Source organism: Saccoglossus kowalevskii, chromosome 16 (assembly GCF_978046115.1).
Source record: "Saccoglossus kowalevskii chromosome 16, keSacKowa6.1, whole genome shotgun sequence".
Classification (NCBI taxonomy): domain Eukaryota; kingdom Metazoa; phylum Hemichordata; class Enteropneusta; family Harrimaniidae; genus Saccoglossus; species Saccoglossus kowalevskii.
The window spans coordinates 27,114,910-27,135,575 of record NC_140656.1 but is presented as its reverse complement, the minus strand read 5'-3'; the positions used below and the strand labels follow the sequence as shown (position 1 = coordinate 27,135,575).

The window sequence follows — 20,666 nt, the reverse complement described above, 5'->3', positions numbered from 1 at the left end:
GAATTAAAGCAGAGAATAAAAGACAAAGAGCAAACATATCAGCCTATAGATGAGACAAATGTATACAATATTCTCCATAAAGCTGTCGGAGTTATTCATCAAGTCCTTAGCAGCATAACACGTTCAAATGAATATCCTGCTTCAAATGAAGTGGGCTTACATGCATCAGAAGAATTTGTACCAAAACCTTTAGCAGTAGCTATGAAGTGGCTAATTGATAAACGTGCATTTGATTCTGGAGATCCTGAATATGAATCATCAGATGATGTCAGGAGGAAGTACCTATCTTTATCTGAATGTGTAATATTCAACAGTCAAAAAGTGATAACTCCTTTCCATTTTGGACTTGCTGTCCAACTGCATCACGAATATGGAAAGAGGGCTATCATAGATACTGTAAAATGACTAATTTTCACTGGGTTTAAATTTCACTGAATTACCATTTCAGGCATATTCAGTGGGTTTTAAATTCACGGTTTTGTTATTTAGATAATGTGTTCTATGCTCAATTTTACATATTCACTGGGTCTTAATTTAGCGCATTTTCCACTCAGCGAAATAAGCTAAATTAAAACCCAGTGAATAATTAACCCCTTTACAGTACTCTGAATTCTTATGGTTTGTGTATTTCCTATGATGAGCTCCGCACATTTATGACTTCTGCTGCAGAGGAACAAATGGATAATAATAGTGATGTTTACATTCCTCCAGAAATCATACCTACAACACAAGGTGGTGCATTAATACATGAAGGAGATGATAATGTTGACATAAAGGCTGAAACGATTGATGAAAAAAACACTTTCCACTCTATGGCAAGGGTTATCTTCCAGCAACAGAATGTCAACTCTACCAGCAACATTCCAAGAGTAAAGAGTGGTGATAAAAAATCACTTATTCCAACAGAAGCAGGAAAATCACTGACTGAATGCAGATACTTCAAAAAGCCAACACAGCGTCCTGTACCTCCAAGATCAGAAAACCCTTTGGAAGTACTGAATAAATGTCTAGTAATGGTAAGTTGATTATTAACAAACTATTTGTGTAATTGTAAAATTAATATCATGGATACAGTGTATTGCCGAATTAAAAACCAAAATTTCTATAATTATAATTTTTTCGATAAATTATCATATTTCAGAAAGAGAACATTGCTGTTCGTGATATTTCATGGGTATTTCTGAGGGTGATGACACGAGGAGTATTGCCTTTATATTCTGATACACCAATGACCCAGGAAATCCCATTCTGGACTGGATACAATACACAGCTATCAAAGACCAGTGATACCTACACAGCAGTGGCCTACGCACCAATAATAGATGCCAAGCCAGCAGATATGGCTACGGTATTTACAACCATGGTCAAATGCAAAGAAATGACTAACCACCTGGGACAAGAAGTAACAGTTCAAACCATGGATCAGCAACTCTTTGCCATTGCTCAACAGGTTAAATGGGCAGAACCTCGTCTTTTCCATCATACAGTACTACGACTTGGCGGTTTTCACACGGCATGTACCTTCATAGCAACACTAGGTAAACTTTGGGGTGAAGCCGGCCTGGGTGATCTACTCACAGATTCTGAGGTGTATGCAGCAGGCACAACTGCGCAGATGCTTGAGGGGAAACAGTATAATCGTGCTGTTCGTGGAATCACTTTAGCATTTGAGGCTTTGATGGCACACTATATTCAGGGATTTGTCAAGTGGTGTCCAACTGCGCTTCCAACTGTAGTATGTGAAAAACTACAAACTGTACAATTTGAAGTTTCTACTGGCATGTGCTGTGAAGAATCTGTCACTGGCTTGGAGAATGTTGTATCAAAACATGTGCTTCCAAATTTGAAAAGGTATGAAAAATGGGGCTCTACACAATCTCCTACCTTCAAGTTCTGGGTAATGTTTCTTCATGCAGTATCAACATTGTTGATGAACATACGAGCTGAAAGAGAAGGTGATTGGTCCATGCACCTACAAAGTGTATATGACATGCTGCCATATTTCTTTGTTTGTGACAGGGTTAACTATTCGAGATGGACACCGATTTACCTACTGAGCATGATAGAAATACCTGATAACATCAAGACTTTATTTGAAAGTGGACAGTTTTCAGTGCGACAAACAGCAGGTAGATTCAACGGCATCTGGTCAGACCTGGGCACAGAGAAAACTATAATCCGTGATGCTAAAGGAGACAGTGGAATAATTGGACTCACCAGAAAGAAGCCTGCTTTGGTTCGTTGGACCCTGACTCGTCACTTGCTAAGTGCTTATGACAACTCCATGAAGGAACGTAGTGGACTAAAAACAAATGACTCACATGGTCACAAGCAACAATACCCTGCTGCCATGAAACGTGATGAACAGCATGTTCAGACATTGATTAGCCACATATCTGACAGTATGACAAGCCCATTTGAGGTAGATAACCATCCTGAGAATGTCCTCATCAATATAGCCACAGGACTGCATGCAAGTGCTGATGTACAAGCATCCTTACTAAATGCCACTGACAAAGGAGAAGAAAAATGTGCAACATTTATCCAATCATCACTCTCATCAACATCCAAGAAAACAATATAGGATGCCATCCCAAGATCTGGCCTTCTCACATTCTCTGATATGACCAAAATGACAAAGATCTCCTGCAAATGAAAAAATATATATATGTGAAGATGAATTCAGAGTTGATATTCCGTAGAGCTTTGGTCATAGCAAAGACACAGGAGCTAACCATGGACTTTCTCCTACAATACCCAATAACAGCAATACCAACTTCACTATTCCATGAAGATGGTCAGATGCGCAAAACAAGAAAGGATGATCTGGCTCACAAGCTTGAGGATAAGGTGAAGAGTGTAGTTAGCCTGCCACAACTGCCTGCTTGGGATACTGTATATATAAGAGATGCAATGGCAATTATCCAGTCTACGAATGGTAATCAATTCAAAACATTTGACGACCTGGCCAAGGTGTACCTCCATGGAATGATACAATGTTTCTCAGGGGCAAACACTGTTGTTGAGGTATATGATAGATATGACAACCCAGAATCAGTTAAACAAGGAGAACATGATAGACGGCAAGCATTTGGACCAGAGGGAAGGCAGTATCAAGTCATCGGTGGACGAGCAGTGCCACCATGGAGAAAATTTCTAAACAGTCCAAGTAATAAAGCAGCACTTGCAGCCTTTTTGTCTCAGTATGTAGTAAATATGTCATTAGATCACCTTAATCAGAATCCGCATCACACCATATCTCTGGCTGGAGGTTTTACTGATGGCACTGTCACCAAATGTTTAAGTGCAGGCGTCTGATACAGATGTAATGGTTCTACTGATACATTATTTCATTCAGATGAAGAACACCTCACAGGTTTGGATGCGACTGGGTCGCACTACTTCTATATCTGACAAATGCCGTTTTCTTCCTATCCATGATGTTTCAGCAGCAATTGGTGACACATTCTGCAAGATTCTCCCAGCTGTTCACTATTTAACTGGATGTGATTCAGTATCTGCTTTTTTGGGATTGGGAAGAAGAAGGTCGTTAAATTGATTGAAGACAAGGGATCTGATTGCTATTCCGATTTAGATCTCATTGGTAAAGATAATAATAATGCAGGTTATGCAGCTGCAGAGAAGTTGGTGATGCATTTGTATGATACAATATCTCGTCAGGAGCAATCAAACCTTTGTAAAATGAGAGCAAAGATGGCCCAAAGGAAAGAAAAGTCACTCAACAAACTACCACCAAGCAAGCCTAGCTTTGAGCAGCATGTTTTACGGGCATCGTGGCAAACCAGGGTGTGGGTGTCATCACACATTGCCAAACCAGATGTTGTATCTCCTGTTGGACATGGATGGCAGACGAATGAAGAAACTAGATGCATTTTACCCATATTTTTTATGGGTCCATCTACAGCAGAGATTATAGATGATCTGCTCTGCTCGTGTTCCAAGACAAGAAGCACATGTGTAGAAGAGTGTACCTGTACACAAAGTGGTCTAGCCTGTACAGAACTGTGTCCATGCAATGCTAGTGATAGATATGGAAATGTGATAGCTGACGATGATGACTCAGATGATGACATTACATATGCTTGAGTCAATTGTATATATAATCTCACCATATTGAAACGAGCATGATGTGATTGATCTCAACGGTTTTCATGTATAGTTGTCATTATATCTTTCTAGTCTGTGACTTGGGGAAACACAAGTTGGGGTTAAATATGGGGGAGTGATATCCAAAGAGACATATCAGGAAATCCTTTATTTATGACACACGTAGTATACTACAGTATATGTTGTTTCACTGTATTGAATGATCGTATTAGTTATAATTTTGATTGCAAGGTCAGTATGAGACATGTCACACTGTTTATGCTAGGCTATAATTTGTGTTATAAACTCATTTGTTACTTTGTTTCACGAAAAACACAGATTTACAAATTAGTTTAATTTTAAAACGCGTGATATAAGTGGTGCAGGCTTCTGAACTGAGATATTTTCATACAATTGTGATGCGATTGTACTTTACTAACAAAAGCTATACAACCATTTGTGTATTTAACAATCAGTATTGAGTTTTGCTTTCATAACTGCATAATGTCCACACACCTTTTTTTCTACCTTTGTAAAATTGCACTTGTCATTATTGTATGCATATAATAATGATATATCATGTATTATAATTTAAATGTTATTGATATTCCATAATGTACGACTGTTGTTGACATTATTTATGAACCGATGTAGATGAAACTACTCAAATGTATTGTTACTTTGTAAATGGGAACCGTTACATCCTATATCAGCCATATTTAATTTATGCAAATATATGCAAATTGTTATTTATTTGTCACTGTAGTTGTCACTTTATTCACTATAATAGATTATTTCACAAAATATAATGTTTGTTTCACATAAATCACATCAAACCAGACGATTTACAGCATTTTACGAGTAGAAAGGAGATTTTACCAACATCAAGTTTTCAAGAAGAAGTCAAAAAAGTAAAACATTGACACGGACGACGGACAATCACTCATATGATAAGCTCCGCTCGACAAAGTCGACAGCGGAGCTAAAAAGTCAACGGCTGAGCTATAAAGTTGACACAGACACAGATCACTCATATAACAAGCTCCGCAATGTGCGTAATGCATTTATCAACATTATACAGAGCGTAAGTATTTAATTATATGGATGGATGGATGGTTTCTAGAACACAACATATATTTAAAGCGCGGTAGTCGTCGCACTGCGCATGTGCGAGATGAATGGGTGTCATATAAACAAAGATGGCGACTTTGACTGTTGCGCAGATCAACGAGTACAAACTGAGACGTTTCCAAGCTTTAATCAAGTAATTTTCATGTTATTGGAAGGCATCGAAGGAGTCAGTGGTGGTAATCAGTGCAAGTCGCGCCCAGGTCAAACCTCATACTTGTGATTTCCATTTGAAGAGCGCATTGGATTGTGGGAAAATCAATGTTTATCAACACAAATATGGCATATGCGCAGCGCGACGACAACCGCGCTTTAAGATAATAGATGCATTTTCAAGTAAGTAAAATTCTCTGTCTCATGGAAGGTAGTGAATTACCATGACTACCACATTTTATACTTGTCCTTCCATATTTTTAAACAAACTCGATACTTTATGATTTTTTTCATGCTTCTTTAACTGCTTCCAAAGTCGAAATTTCTCATTACACTGATCACACTGGTAAGGTTTGGTTCCGTCATGCAGCCGTATATGTGCCATCAAACTTCGTTTGTTTGTGAATAACTTTCCACACTTGTCACACTGAAATGGCTTCTCACCTGTGTGTAGTCGTACATGACAGTTCAAGATATGTTTGGTGCTAAAGCTTTTGTAGCAGTGATTGCATTTGTGAAGCTTTTCCTTGTCACTTCTATGGGTCTGTTGGTGATATCTGAAAGAACACAAGGCTGCAAAATCCTTTTCACATATGGTGCATTTATAAGGTCTTTCTCCTGTATGTTTACGTTGATGTACAATAAGGTATTGCTTTGCCCTGAACGATTTCTCACACACAGTGCACTGATGTTGTTTCTTGTCAGTGTGAATCTGCAAATGTTCCCTTAAACTCATCTCTGATTTATAATCACGACTACACTGCTGACATTTGTATTGCCGTTCAGAGACATGCACATTTTGTTGGTGACGCGTCAGACAACTTATTGTACTAAAACTTTTGCCACATTTTTTACACAAAGTGTGGTCGTAGCTTTTCTGAGTGTGTGTTTTTTTATGAAGACTCAATTCCCTGGATTGTGTAAAACCTTTTTCACAGCGATCACATTGAAAGGGCCACACATCAGCATGATCTGCCATGTGGTGTTTTTTGAGAAGGTTTTTCATTCTAAAAGCAGTGCCACATTCACTGCACTTGTATTGTTTCTCGCTAGTATGTATTCTCATATGTACATTGAGATTACCGATTGTACAGAATCTTTTCTCACACTGCTTACATTGAAATGGTTTAACACCTGTATGATATTGCATATGAACACTCAATATTGACTTATTTTCAAAGATCTTCCCACATTGTTTACATACATGTGTGATACAGCCCTTTGAAATACTTTTGCCAGTGTGAAATCGCACATGTTTCTTCAATTCGCTCTTTTTTAAATAGCTCTTCCCACAACGTTTACATACATGCCGGAAAGATGAATGGGAAAAATGTAAAGCAGACACGTGGCTTTTTAAGCTGCTTTCTGTAATGAATCTGTGATCACACACAATGCATTTGTACAGTTTCTCACGAGTATGTGTTCTCATGTGACACACTAAATCTGAATTCTGACTGAAACTTTGTCCACAGTGATCACACTGAAAAGACACTATACGGGAATGACTCTTTACATGACTGATTAGACGAGCTTTCAATCTAAATTTAGCCCCACATTCAATGCACTTGTATGTTTTCTTACCGGTATGCATCTTTATATGTTTTTTGAGATTACCAACTGTGTAGTATCTTTTTTCACAATGTTTACATTTGAAGGGTTTAACATCAGAATGAATCAGCATATGGCGATCCAATCGAGACTTTCGTAGGAATTCTTTCCCACATTGTTCGCATTTGAGTGTTGTGTGTTTTTTACCTATGTGTTTTGACAAGTGTCTTTTCAGAAGAGTCATATTTTTACAGCTATATTCACAATATGGACATTTATACTGTTCATTTTCAGCATGTGCTTCCATATGCCGAGTGAAACTGTGTTGTGATGCAAACCTCTGGCCACATTTCTTGCATTCAATTGAAGTCTCCTTATGGGTTTTCATATGACGAAATTGGGCTGTCTTGGTAAAAAATCGATACTTGCAGTATTCACACCCATATGGGCCTTGGAGAGAATGTTTCTTAACATGCACGGCCAATTCTTTAGGCGTTTTAAATGTGTGCGTACAATATTTACATTTGTGAGGTTTGTCATGTTTTGTATGATATGACTTCCAATGTGTTTCTAAGTTTTTCTGGCTACAGAATGTTTTCTTACAAGTTTGACACTTTAATCTCTTGACAGTACTACGCGAGTTGATACTAATTGTTTCATTATTCACATGTTCCTCATTTAGTTCTTGTCTGACAAGTTTATTATTAGTATGAGACTGCATATGTGCAACACTTTCAAAAGTGGTTGTTTCATCACATGACCATAGACTTTCAAAGTTGTCTGTACAAACAGGTGTTCGTTGATCTGGAGAAAGTTTTCTTCCTAATATAATGCGTTTATAAAGTTCACTTGCATTTTGCTGATCAGAGGTCTCTGCGGTAACAGAATTATTCATAGCTTGCTCATCGCTAAAACAGTTTTTATTTGAATGCTGGCAACCCACATCTGCACCTATTATTTTTGTCTTGACATTATAACATGAATTTGTATTCTTTTCTCCGTTATTTACGGACTCTTTTCCATTCAGTTCTTGTCCAGCCAGTTGATAACCAGAATGTGATTGAATATGTTTACCTATGTGACACACCTTACAAAAATATACAAAATCAAGCTCAGTATGAGTTCTCGTATGAGCATTTAGTGTTTCTAATGAAGGAAAACATAATCCACACTTCAAGCATTGCAGCATTAAATATTTGGTGTCACTGCTTTGCATCGGAGCTATTGTTTTATCATCTGTACTAACTTGTGCTAGGTGGCTTGAACAAAGTAATTCTTTTAATATTGTGTGGCCATCAGAATCAGTAGATGCATTTTGCTGACTAGAAGTCTCCACAGGAACAGAAGATTCATCCACACCATTTTTATCCTCATTATCTCTGAAAGTTTCTTCCCGTGAAGATTGGTTTCCCAAGTCTTCACTTGGCAATATTTCTGTCTTGTCAGTATTTGATGAATTAGTATTCATTCTTTCATTATTTATAAATTCCTGTTGAGGTATATCATGTTCTGACACTGTATGTACATTTGTAGATGCATTTTGTTGATCAGAAAAAGAAGTATAAACCTCAGCTTGAATACTTCTAAAAGAGTCTTCATCTGACTGATGGCAAGCGAGGTCTTTGCTTGGCAATATTTCTGTATTGACAGTGGTACATGTATAGTTGTTAGTAAGTTCTAATTGAGGTGCTTCATATCTAGAGAGTTGACTATCTTTATGAACAGAAAAGTTCTCAGGAACAAAGCTTTTTAAAGAAGCTGTACTGACAGTTGTTCTCTTATCTAGGAAGAATTCTCCATATAGTGTATGTTCACGTGTAGATGTATTTTGTTGATCAGAAAAAGTTGAATGACCCACAGCTTGAAAATCTGGAAAAGAATCTTCATCTGACCGCTGGCAAAACAAGTCTCTGCTTGGTACTATTTCTGTCTTGACAGGGTTGTACGAATTGGTATTCATTGTTTTGTTATTAACAGGTTCTAATTGTGGTATTTCGTGTTCACAAAGTTGACCATCTGTACGAACTGAAAAGTTCTCAGGAACAAAACTATTTAAAGAAGCTTTAATAACAGGTGTTCTCTGATCTGGGGAGAATTCTCCTTTTAATATTGTATGTTCAATTGTAGATGTATTTTGTTGATCAGAAAACGTAGAATGACCCACAGCTTGATTCTCTCGAAAAGAATCTTCCTCTGACTGCTGGCAAAACAAGTCTCTGCTTGGTACTATTTCTGTCTTGACAGGGTTGCACGAATTGGTATTCATTGTTTTGTTATTAACAGGTTCCAATTGTGGTATTTCGTGTTCACAAAGTTGACTATCTGTATGAACTGAAAAGTCCCCAGGAACAAAACTATCTAAAGAAGCTGGACTCACAGGTGTTCTCTGATCTGAGTCGAGATTTTCTGCATTTTGTTGGTCAGAGTTCTTCATAGGAACACCTTCGATATCCACAATAATACAACTTGATTCATTATTCACAGAGTATTCCCTGTCCATCATCAACATTAGCTTGCTGTCTTGTTCTTCAACTAGATCATTCCCAATTGATTTTTGCTTGTCCATTATCACCAGTATCTGGTTGTCTTGTTCCATCATCTCAGTTTGTTTGTTAAGTTTGGAACATGTACAATCTACTTGAGTTTCTACAGAAACAGAAGACTCAACTAAAATAACATCAACTGATTCATTCCTTTGTGATTTTTTCGGGTCCTTTAACTTATTCTTTTTATCGTGATCAATTTTTTTGGTGCATTTCACTGTTTTGCAAACTATCGCACTTGTGAGATCTTGTTCTTCATTGTCACGAGTAAAACTCTCTGCTTTACAGCCCGGCTCTAGCGTAGTCTCATTATTAAACACTTTATTGGAATACTGTTCACTCAGTTTCACAACAGGCTGTTGTAGCCCAACCTCTCTAAGGTCAGGCTCCTGTTTTATTTCAACTTCATATTGCTCAAGACCAAACTTATCCAAACGACGTGTATATTCATTTTTAGTTTCTGCAGCATCTGAATGCTTGTAAGCCAAGTTTCCATTTGGTAATATTTCTGTCTTAGTGACACTGCGTTTTTTAAATAATAACTTCTCTGTGTTTTCTTTAAGTAATAACCCTGATGTATGTGACGTTCCAGGCTGGTGTCCACTCTTTAGTTGTATTTCCATGGGTGCAGAAAGGTTGTCCATTCTCGGCATACAATACCTGTAAAAAAGTAAAACATAGTTAAACTATTGATTACCTTGCCCATAATTTGTGAATTATGCTGTGATTTATGATGAAACTTATGTTTCTAAACTCAATGAAACAAGTCATTGAAAATGAAACAGTCCCTGTTAAATTTTTGAAAGTTCTCTTTGAGCTCGTCATATTAAAGCGGAGGGGTTGTAACGAGCGTGTCCTTGAAACTTGAGTTCCAAGTGGCGTATACAACAGATTGTTTATTTACATCAAAACACGTGTTCCGTGTAGAAGTAATATGGCCAAAAATAAAAACAGCCAATATTCGGCCATCTTTGATCTGATTATGAAACACACTGATATGTATGATGTATGTGCCAAATACGGATAAAAATGGTACATAAATTGTGGAAATAAAGTAGTAAGGCCAAAAAGTCAGATGGCTGTCAATCAGCCATCCTTGACCTGATTTTGAAACAAATTGTCATGGACATGCATCCTAACATGTATAAAATACATGTATGTGCCAAATTTGAATGAAAACTGACAGAGCACGTCCAAGATAAGATACCGCATAAAAAAACAAAAACAAGATGCCTACCAGTCGACCATCTTTGATCCAATTGCGAAATAAATCGTCATGGACATGTAATCTAACATGTATAATCTATGTACCAAGTTTGAATGACAACTGACAAAGCATGTCCAAAATACAACATTTTCAAAAAACAAGATGGCTGCCAGTCGGCCATTTTGAATCGAATCGCTAAACCACTGCATGTGCAAATGTACCACATAAGGTACCAGGCACATGGAAAGAATGAACATAATCGGTCCACAGGATTCTGAAATATGACTCTGGACAGACAGACTGACGGACGGACGGACGGACGGACAGACAGACTCAGGAACTCACGGACGGTCTGGAACATGTATCCTAACATGTATGTACTAAATTTGAATGAAAACTGACAAAGCATGTCCAAAATACCACATTTTCAAAAAACAAGATGGCTGCCAGACGACCATATTTGATCCAGATGTGAAATAAATTGTCTTGGACATGTATCCTAACATGTATAATCTATGTACCAAGTTTGAATAAAAACTGACAAAGCATGTCCAAAATACATGTACAACATTTTCAAAAAACAAGATGGCTGCCAGTTGGCCATTTTGAATTAAATCGTTAAACCACTGCATGTGCATATGTCCCACATAAGGTACTAGGCACATGCAAAGAATGAACGGAATCGGTCCAAGGGATAATGAGATATGACCCTGGTCGGACGCACAGACGCACGGACGGAGACCAAATTAACTAACAAGCCATGCATGGCACAGTCCCCGTTAGTTATCAAATTTAAGATATATAGTTTTGTTTATAGTAATATAACCATGTCAGGAATATGATTTTTTAACATTAAAAGGATTGACATTTGTATCTGATCGTCAAACAAGTACTTGTCCATATTGAGAGATATTGCTCTGGAACAGCATTCAAAATCAGCCATTTTGAATACATGTATATATATATAACATGATGTATAACGAATATATAACATTTAAATATAATAAGTCAAAGCATTTAAGAGATATCCGATCTCAAGAAAAATTAATGATGCGCATCAGGAACCTGTAATGCTAATACATGTATATGTACAAAGTTTGAACGAAATCCATCCATAAATGCCAGAAATGCTTGATATTTGATGATTGTTTAGCACAAAAAAGGCCACCATTTGTCCATTTTGAATAGCTGGGCTCTCTCTGGAATTTGCTAGGTAATAGTAAATTTACTAATCGAGAAAAAAAAGTATTAGTAAACTTTGTCTGGAAACTGCAGAGCATTTTCCCGCGACCGAGCGCAACGAGGGAGACAGAACGAAAACAAGACCAGCATGCTGAAAATGGTACTTGCTGGTGCAACCTGAGCTCTAATTTTGTGTGTAATTTCATGACATCAAATTAGGCAGTCTGCTCCACAAAATGTACCATTTATGATGATACAACAAAACATCACAACAAAATATGCAATGTAGACACCAGAACCTTTATTTGAATAACTCAGTATTAACATATTCATGATAAGCTCACATTGTTAACAGTGGGGAAAATAGTCATCATTCACAAGTTCACTAAGTTCACTGCCTAGAACACAAGTCATCCTGTGAATAAATTTTCACGGGAAATTTCTCAGAAAAAAAATTCCATGCCAATCAATATTATTATGAAGTACTCTCCCGTGCTCATCATGCAAACCCGCATGTTGACGTTTATGACGACACAAAATGACTATTTATTTTCATCGAAATTTCTGAATTAAAGTGAAAAAGTAACTAAAGTAACTTTCGGTCTTGTAACTCAATCTCAATGCTAAGAATGCCCGGTAAGAATGTTACACAAATTATAGTATTTTTCGATCGATTCGCTAACATTGTCTCACCTTCCATTAGCTGTGGAATCGTAGCCCTATGTTGCCGACCGCATTATTTACATGACAGACACTGGCCGGCCCATGTTCGACATACAACAACAAAAATAACAAGCAGCCTGTCGGCTGAGATAGCTCCGCTGTTAGCAAAGCAAATGGCAATTAAAGAACAGAAGATATCATTAGAAAATGAACAAATCTGAGAGAGGTCCACATGTAGTACCTATATGTATAATATATCAAAGCAATTGGACTTGCGGTTTTCAACAAGAAGTCGAAAATATCACTTTTTACCAAAAATTACAAAAATATTCATCAAAATTAGAGAATTAAAGATATCATTATGAAATGAACAAATCTGAGAGAGGTCCACATGTAGTACCTATATATGTAATATCAAAGCAATTGGACTTGCGGTTTCAACAAGAAGTCGAAAATATCACTTTTTTACCGAAAATTACAAAAATATTCACCGAAATTAGAGAATTAAAGATATCATTACAAAATGAACAAATCTGAGAGAGGTCCACATGTAGTACCTATATATGTAATATCAAAGCAATTGGACTTGCAGTTTTCAACAAGAAGTCGAAAATATCACTTTTTACCAAAAATTACAAAAATATTCACCAAAATTAGAGAATTAAAGATATCATTACAAAATGAACAAATCTGAGAGAGGTCCACATGTAGTACCTATATATGTAATATCAAAGCAATTGGACTTGCGGTTTTCAACAAGAAGTCGAAAATATCACTTTTTACCAAAAATTACAAAAATATTCACCAAAATTAGAGAATTGAAGATATCATTACAAAATGAACAAATCTGAGAGAGGTCGACATGTAGTACTTATATATGTAATATCAAAGCAATTGAACTTGCGGTTTTCAACAAGAAGTCGAAAATATCACTTTTTACCAAAAATGACAAAAATATTCACCAAAATTAGAGAATTAAAGATATCATTACAAAATGAACAAATCTGAGAGAGGTCTACCCAAGGTACATATACACCAAGTATCAAAGCATTCAGGCTTGTAGTTTTCAAGAAGAAGTCGAAAAAGTAAAACATTGACACGGACGACAACGACGGACAATCACTCATATGATAAGCTCCGCTCGACAAAGTCGACAGCGGAGCTAAAAACAAGACGTCCGAATGAAATTGGTAGGGCAAAATTAGATTGTATGTCGCACCAAAGAGCTACGGAACCGCAGCTAACCTTCCATTATTTCTGAAATCGTGCTGCAGTACGATCACCTTTCCGTTTCTTGGTGCTGTCAGGGTTAGGACACCCATGGGTTTCTGGTTCTGAACACGATTTAGCGGTTTCTCCATCTCGTCGTGAAAAATACTCGTCGAGCAGTTGTCTGCTCCTTTTTGACGTAGTCTCCATTTTCAATAAATAAACAAATCACGTGTTTGATAAGGGCGACATGAAACCGTCCCATACTGAGAGTATCTTGAAACACATGTCGACTAAACTACGCATGTGCGATGACACCAAAATAACTTTAGAGTGGAAAAGTGCATTCAGTGGCAGTTCCGTGTTGATCGCGATCACCATGCATGTAACAATTGTTGCAATCTTAGAAGTAACGGGACATTGTTAAAATGGCAATCATTCAAACCGTAACACGCGTAATGATCACAGTCGAACCTTGACAATTAAATGAGGCGATTTTGTACAAAATGTGTTCGTAAATCCTACTAATAGATATTTATTTTGTTCGTAAATCTTGTCCAAATTTCGTAATTTACGACATTTGCGAGCGACAGCGAGAGCACAGAATAGGATCGTCAAACCAAAATATCTGTCTATCTATGACATGATGTATAATGAATATTTAAAATTTGAACATAATCAGTGAAAGCAAGTCAAAGATATGGCACGAGAACCACATTCATTTTGAATCTTATCTGAAAAACAAAATTATTTGCATCAAGGTCCCATAATGTCTAGTGTATATACCAAGTTTGAACAAAATCCATCTGTAAACAGCCGAGAAATGGTTGATTTTTAGGTTTTTTTAGAAAAAAAAAAGGCGCCATTTGGCTATCTTGAATCAGATCGTAAAACAAAATGATGTGCATCAAGGTCCTATAATGTCTAATGTATATACCAAGTTTGAACAAAATCCATCTGTAAACAGCCGAGAAATGCTGCCATTCAGCCATCTTGAATCAGATTGTGAAACAAATTGATGTACATATGTATAATATCATACACACGCACGCACACACACACGCACGCACCCACGCACGCACGCATGCACGCAGGCACACACACGGAGGTCAAAACATAAGTCCTGTTTTCAGACTGCATCCGAACGGGGACTAATAACTATTAATTTATCAAAAACATGGCCATGTCAGTTCAAAAATTCAGAGAATACATTTTTTGGTTAAATTTGTCTGTGAGACTGAGTTATCAAAATATGATTACCGTAAAAATCATATTTGAGGCCGCAGCTTTAATAGAAGCCGCAATATGAGCCGCACCCCAAACTTTCAGAAACCAAACAGCCACCACATATTTCAGAAATTTAATTTTAAATTATGGCATAATTTTTTGAACATTTCAATCTTTTTTGATGCCAGTGTTCTCCACAAGGGGTTTTAAGTGGGCGGCCCGCCCATCAAGTTTTACGGCCGCCTGGTAACTCTCAACACCCGCCCACCAACGTACATCCAGCTGAAATTATTTGTAAAAAGCTTGCATTTTTCTAAGCCTAAACAAAAGAGTAGTTGCCCAACCCTTTATTTTGCTAAGTGTTTCAAGAGTCCAGACATAAACAATGACCACTGGAAGTCTGCAAGCAGTATTCAAGGCAATGTGTCCATCGCCTGAATTCATTGTCGCCCGACATTGTTGCCACTTTAATATTGCTCACGATACGCAACTACAGTGGTTTCAATTTACAGCTGTATTTTTAATAATCATCTTCTGATCATGAAAGAAGGAAGTAAATACGAACGAAATGTATATGCACAGAAAATAAACAAATATATTAGCAGATTGCATGTAAACTCGAACAAAAATTTAAATTCTAGCCGTATTTACAACTTTCGCTCGATTTTCATCATGAAAACAGCATGGAGAAGGCAAACTAATGACCTTTTGGCCTACCCCATTCGACGATAACGATTTAGTATCTAAGTTGCATGGGGGAACAATGCATTCTGGGTGTTCATGTTTTGAATTTGGAAAGCAGTAAAAAAACACCAAATATGGCTGACAGATTAGTTTTTGTATTAGTATTTGTAATTGGCAATTGAATACATATTTTAGTTATCTTTTCCACATACTTTTTTTCAATTTACCGATTTTGTTATGTTCAATCTTTCGAGAACATAGCAGATTCTGATTTTGCTGATTGCTAGCATTTTTTCTTGAATTCCAAAACAACGTGTGAAAACGCAACGAACGTGTCGTGACCATACATGCATAAATGTATCGTACCGTCCATCAGCACAGTGAGTACTGATGCCACAAATAACAAGCAGCCTATCCGCTGAGATAGCTCCGCTGTTAGCAATGCACATTTCAATTAAAGAACTGAAGACATCATTAGAAAATGAACAATATGTATAGTATCAAAGCAATCGGACTATTGGTTTTTAACAAGAAGTCGAAAATATCACTTTCTACCAAAAATGACAAAAATATTCACCAAAATTAGAGAATTTAAGATATCATCACGAAATGAACAAATCTGAGAACGGTCTACATGTAGTATCTATATATGTAATATCAAAGCAATTGAACTTTTGGTTTTTAACAAGAAGTCGAAAATATCACTTTTTACCAAAAATGACAAAAATATTCACCAAAATTAGAGAATCGAAGATATCATCACGAAATGAACAAATCTGAAAAAAGTCTACATGTAGTATCTATATACGTAATATCAAAGCAATTGAACTATTGGTTTTTAACAAGAAGTCGAAAATATCACTTTTTACCAAAAATTACAAAAATATTCACCAAAATTAGAGAATTGAAGACATCATCACAAAATGAACAAATCTGAGAGAGGTCCACATGTAGTATCTACATATGTAATATCAAAGCAATTGAACTTTTGGTTTTTAACAAGAAGACGAGAATATCACTTTTTACCAAAAATGACAAAAATATTCACCAAAATTAGAGAATTGAAGACATCAACACAAAATGAACAAATCTGAGAGAGGTCCACATGTAGTATCTACATATGTAATATCATATCAAAGCAATTAGACTTGCGGTTTTTAACAAGAAGTCGAAAATATCACTTTTTACCAAAAATGACAAAAATATTCACCAAAATTAGAGAATTGAAGACATCAACACAAAATGAACAAATCTGAGAGAGGTCCACATGTAGTATCTACATATGTAATATCAAAGCAATTGAACTATTGGTTTTTAACAAGAAGTCGAAAATATCACTTTTTACCAAAAATTACAAAAATATTCACTAAAATTAGACAATTAAAGATATCATCACGAAATGAACAAACCTGAGAGAGGTCCACATGTAGTACCAATATATATAATATCAAAGCAATTAGACTTGCGGTTTTTAACAAGAAGTCGAAAATATCACTTTTTACCAAAAATTACAAAAATATTCACCAAAATTAGAGAATTAAAGATATCATTACAAAATGAACAAATCTGAGAGAGGTCTACCCAAGGTACATATACACCAAGTATCAAAGCATTCAGGCTTGTAGTTTTCAAGAAGAAGTCGAAAAAGTAAAACATTGACACGGACGACAACGACGGACAATCACTCATATGATAAGCTCCGCTCGACAAAGTCGACAGCGGAGCTAAAAACAAGACGTCCGAATGAAATTGGTAGGGCAAAATTAGATTGTATGTCGCACCAAAGAGCTACGGAACCGCAGCTAACCTTCCATTATTTCTGAAATCGTGCTGCAGTACGATCACCTTTCCGTTTCTTGGTGCTGTCAGGGTTAGGACACCCATGGGTTTCTGGTTCTGAACACGATTTAGCGGTTTCTCCATCTCGTCGTGAAAAATACTCGTCGAGCAGTTGTCTGCTCCTTTTTGACGTAGTCTCCATTTTCAATAAATAAACAAATCACGTGTTTGATAAGGGCGACATGAAACCGTCCCATACTGAGAGTAAAGTCGCGGGGTATCTTGAAACACATGTCGACTAAACTACGCATGTGCGATGACACCAAAATAACTTTAGAGTGGAAAAGTGCATTCAGTGGCAGTTCCGTGTTGATCGCGATCACCATGCATGTAACAATTGTTGCAATCTTAGAAGTAACGGGACATTGTTAAAATGGCAATCATTCAAACCGTAACACGCGTAATGATCACAGTCGAACCTTGACAATTAAATGAGGCGATTTTGTACAAAATGTGTTCGTAAATCCTACTAATAGATATTTATTTTGTTCGTAAATCTTGTCCAAATTTCGTAATTTACGACATTTGCGAGCGACAGCGAGAGCACAGAATAAGATCGTCAAACCAAAATATCTGTCTATCTATGACATGATGTATAATGAATATTTAAAATTTGAACATAATCAGTGAAAGCAAGTCAAAGATATGGCACGAGAACCACATTCATTTTGAATCTTATCTGAAAAACAAAATTATTTGCATCAAGGTCCCATAATGTCTAGTGTATATACCAAGTTTGAACAAAATCCATCTGTAAACAGCCGAGAAATGGTTGATTTTTAGGTTTTTTTAGCACAAAAAAAGGCACCATTTGGCTATCTTGAATCAGATCGTAAAACAAAATGATGTGCATCAAGGTCCTATAATGTCTAATGTATATACCAAGTTTGAACAAAATCCATCTGTAAACAGCCGAGAAATGCTGCCATTCAGCCATCTTGAATCAGATTGTGAAACAAATTGATGTACATATGTATAATATCATACACACGCACACACACACGCACGCACGCACACACGCACGCATGCACGCAGGCACACACACGGAGGTCAAAACATAAGTCCTGTTTTCAGACTGCATCCGAACGGGGACTAATAACTATTAATTTATCAAAAACATGGCCATGTCAGTTCAAAAATTCAGAGAATACATTTTTTGGTTAAATTTGTCTGTGAGACTGAGTTATCAAAATATGATTACCGTAAAAATCATATTTGAGGCCGCAGCTTTAATAGAAGCCGCAATATGAGCCGCACCCCAAACTTTCAGAAACCAAACAGCCACCACATATTTCAGAAATTTAATTTTAAATTATGGCATAATTTTTTGAACATTTCAATCTTTTTTGATGCCAGTGTTCTCCACAAGGGGTTTTAGGTGGGCGGCCCGCCCATCAAGTTTTACGGCCGCCTGGTAACTCTCAACACCCGCCCACCAACGTACATCCAGCTGAAATTATTTGTAAAAAGCTTGCATTTTTCTAAGCCTAAACAAAAGAGTAGTTGCCCAACCCTTTATTTTGCTAAGTGTTTCAAGAGTCCAGACATAAACAATGACCACTGGAAGTCTGCAAGCAGTATTCAAGGCAATGTGTCCATCGCCTGAATTCATTGTCGCCCGACATTGTTGCCACTTTAATATTGCTCACGATACGCAACTACAGTGGTTTCAATTTACAGCTGTATTTTTAATAATCATCTTCTGATCATGAAAGAAGGAAGTAAATACGAACGAAATGTATATGCACAGAAAATAAACAAATATATTAGCAGATTGCATGTAAACTCGAACAAAAATTTAAATTCTAGCCGTATTTACAACTTTCGCTCGATTTTCATCATGAAAACAGCATGGAGAAGGCAAACTAATGACCTTTTGGCCTACCCCATTCGACGATAACGATTTAGTATCTAAGTTGCATGGGGGAACAATGCATTCTGGGTGTTCATGTTTTGAATTTGGAAAGCAGTAAAAAAACACCAAATATGGCTGACAGATTAGTTTTTGTATTAGTATTTGTAATTGGCAATTGAATACATATTTTAGTTATCTTTTCCACATACTTTTTTTCAATTTACCGATTTTGTTATGTTCAATCTTTCGAGAACATAGCAGATTCTGATTTTGCTGATTGCTAGCATTTTTTCTTGAATTCCAAAACAACGTGTGAAAACGCAACGAACGTGTCGTGACCATACATGCATAAATGTATCGTACCGTCCATCAGCACAGTGAGTACTGATGCCACAAATAACAAGCAGCCTATCGGCTGAGATAGCTCCGCTGTTAGCAATGCACATTTCAATTAAAGAACTGAAGACATCATTAGAAAATGAACAATATGTATAGTATCAAAGCAATCGGACTATTGGTTTTTAACAAGAAGTCGAAAATATCACTTTCTACCAAAAATGACAAAAATATTCACCAAAATTAGAGAATTTAAGATATCATCACGAAATGAACAAATCTGAGAACGGTCTGCATGTAGTATCTATATATGTAATATCAAAGCAATTGAACTTTTGGTTTTTAACAAGAAGTCGAAAATATCACTTTTTACCAAAAATGACAAAAATATTCACCAAAATTAGAGAATCGAAGATATCATCACGAAATGAACAAATCTGAAAAAAGTCTACATGTAGTATCTATATACGTAATATCAAAGCAATTGAACTATTGGTTTTTAACAAGAAGTCGAAAATATCACTTTTTACCAAAAATTACAAAAATATTCACCAAAATTAGAGAATTGAAGACATCATCACAAAATGAACAAATCTGAGAGAGGTCCACATGTAGTATCTACATATGTAATATCAAAGCAATTGAACTTTTGGTTTTTAACAAGAAGACGAGAATATCACTTTTTACCAAAAATTACAAAAATATTCACTAAAATTAGAGAATTAAAGATATCATCACGAAATGAACAAACCTGAGAGAGGTCCACATGTAGTACCAATATATATAATATCAAAGCAATTAGACTTGCGGTTTTTAACAAGAAGTCGAAAATATCACTTTTTACCAAAAATGACAAAAATATTCACCAAAATTAGAGAATTGAAGACATCAACACAAAATGAACAAATCTGAGAGAGGTCCACATGTAGTATCTACATATGTAATATCAAAGCAAATGAACTTTTGGTTTTTAACAAGAAGACGA

General features: G+C 36.4%; 1 protein-coding gene across 1 annotated transcript; it reads right to left on the bottom strand.

Moving 5' to 3' along the window:
* Positions 1 to 5,581: 5,581 nt before the first annotated feature.
* LOC100375804 (uncharacterized) lies at positions 5,582 to 8,143 on the bottom strand. The gene has a single exon (XM_078006620.2). The coding sequence runs from the start codon at positions 8,123 to 8,125 to the stop codon at positions 5,627 to 5,629; it is 2,499 nt and encodes an 832-aa protein (XP_077862746.2). The 5' UTR covers positions 8,126 to 8,143; the 3' UTR covers positions 5,582 to 5,626.
* Positions 8,144 to 20,666: the final 12,523 nt, after the last annotated feature.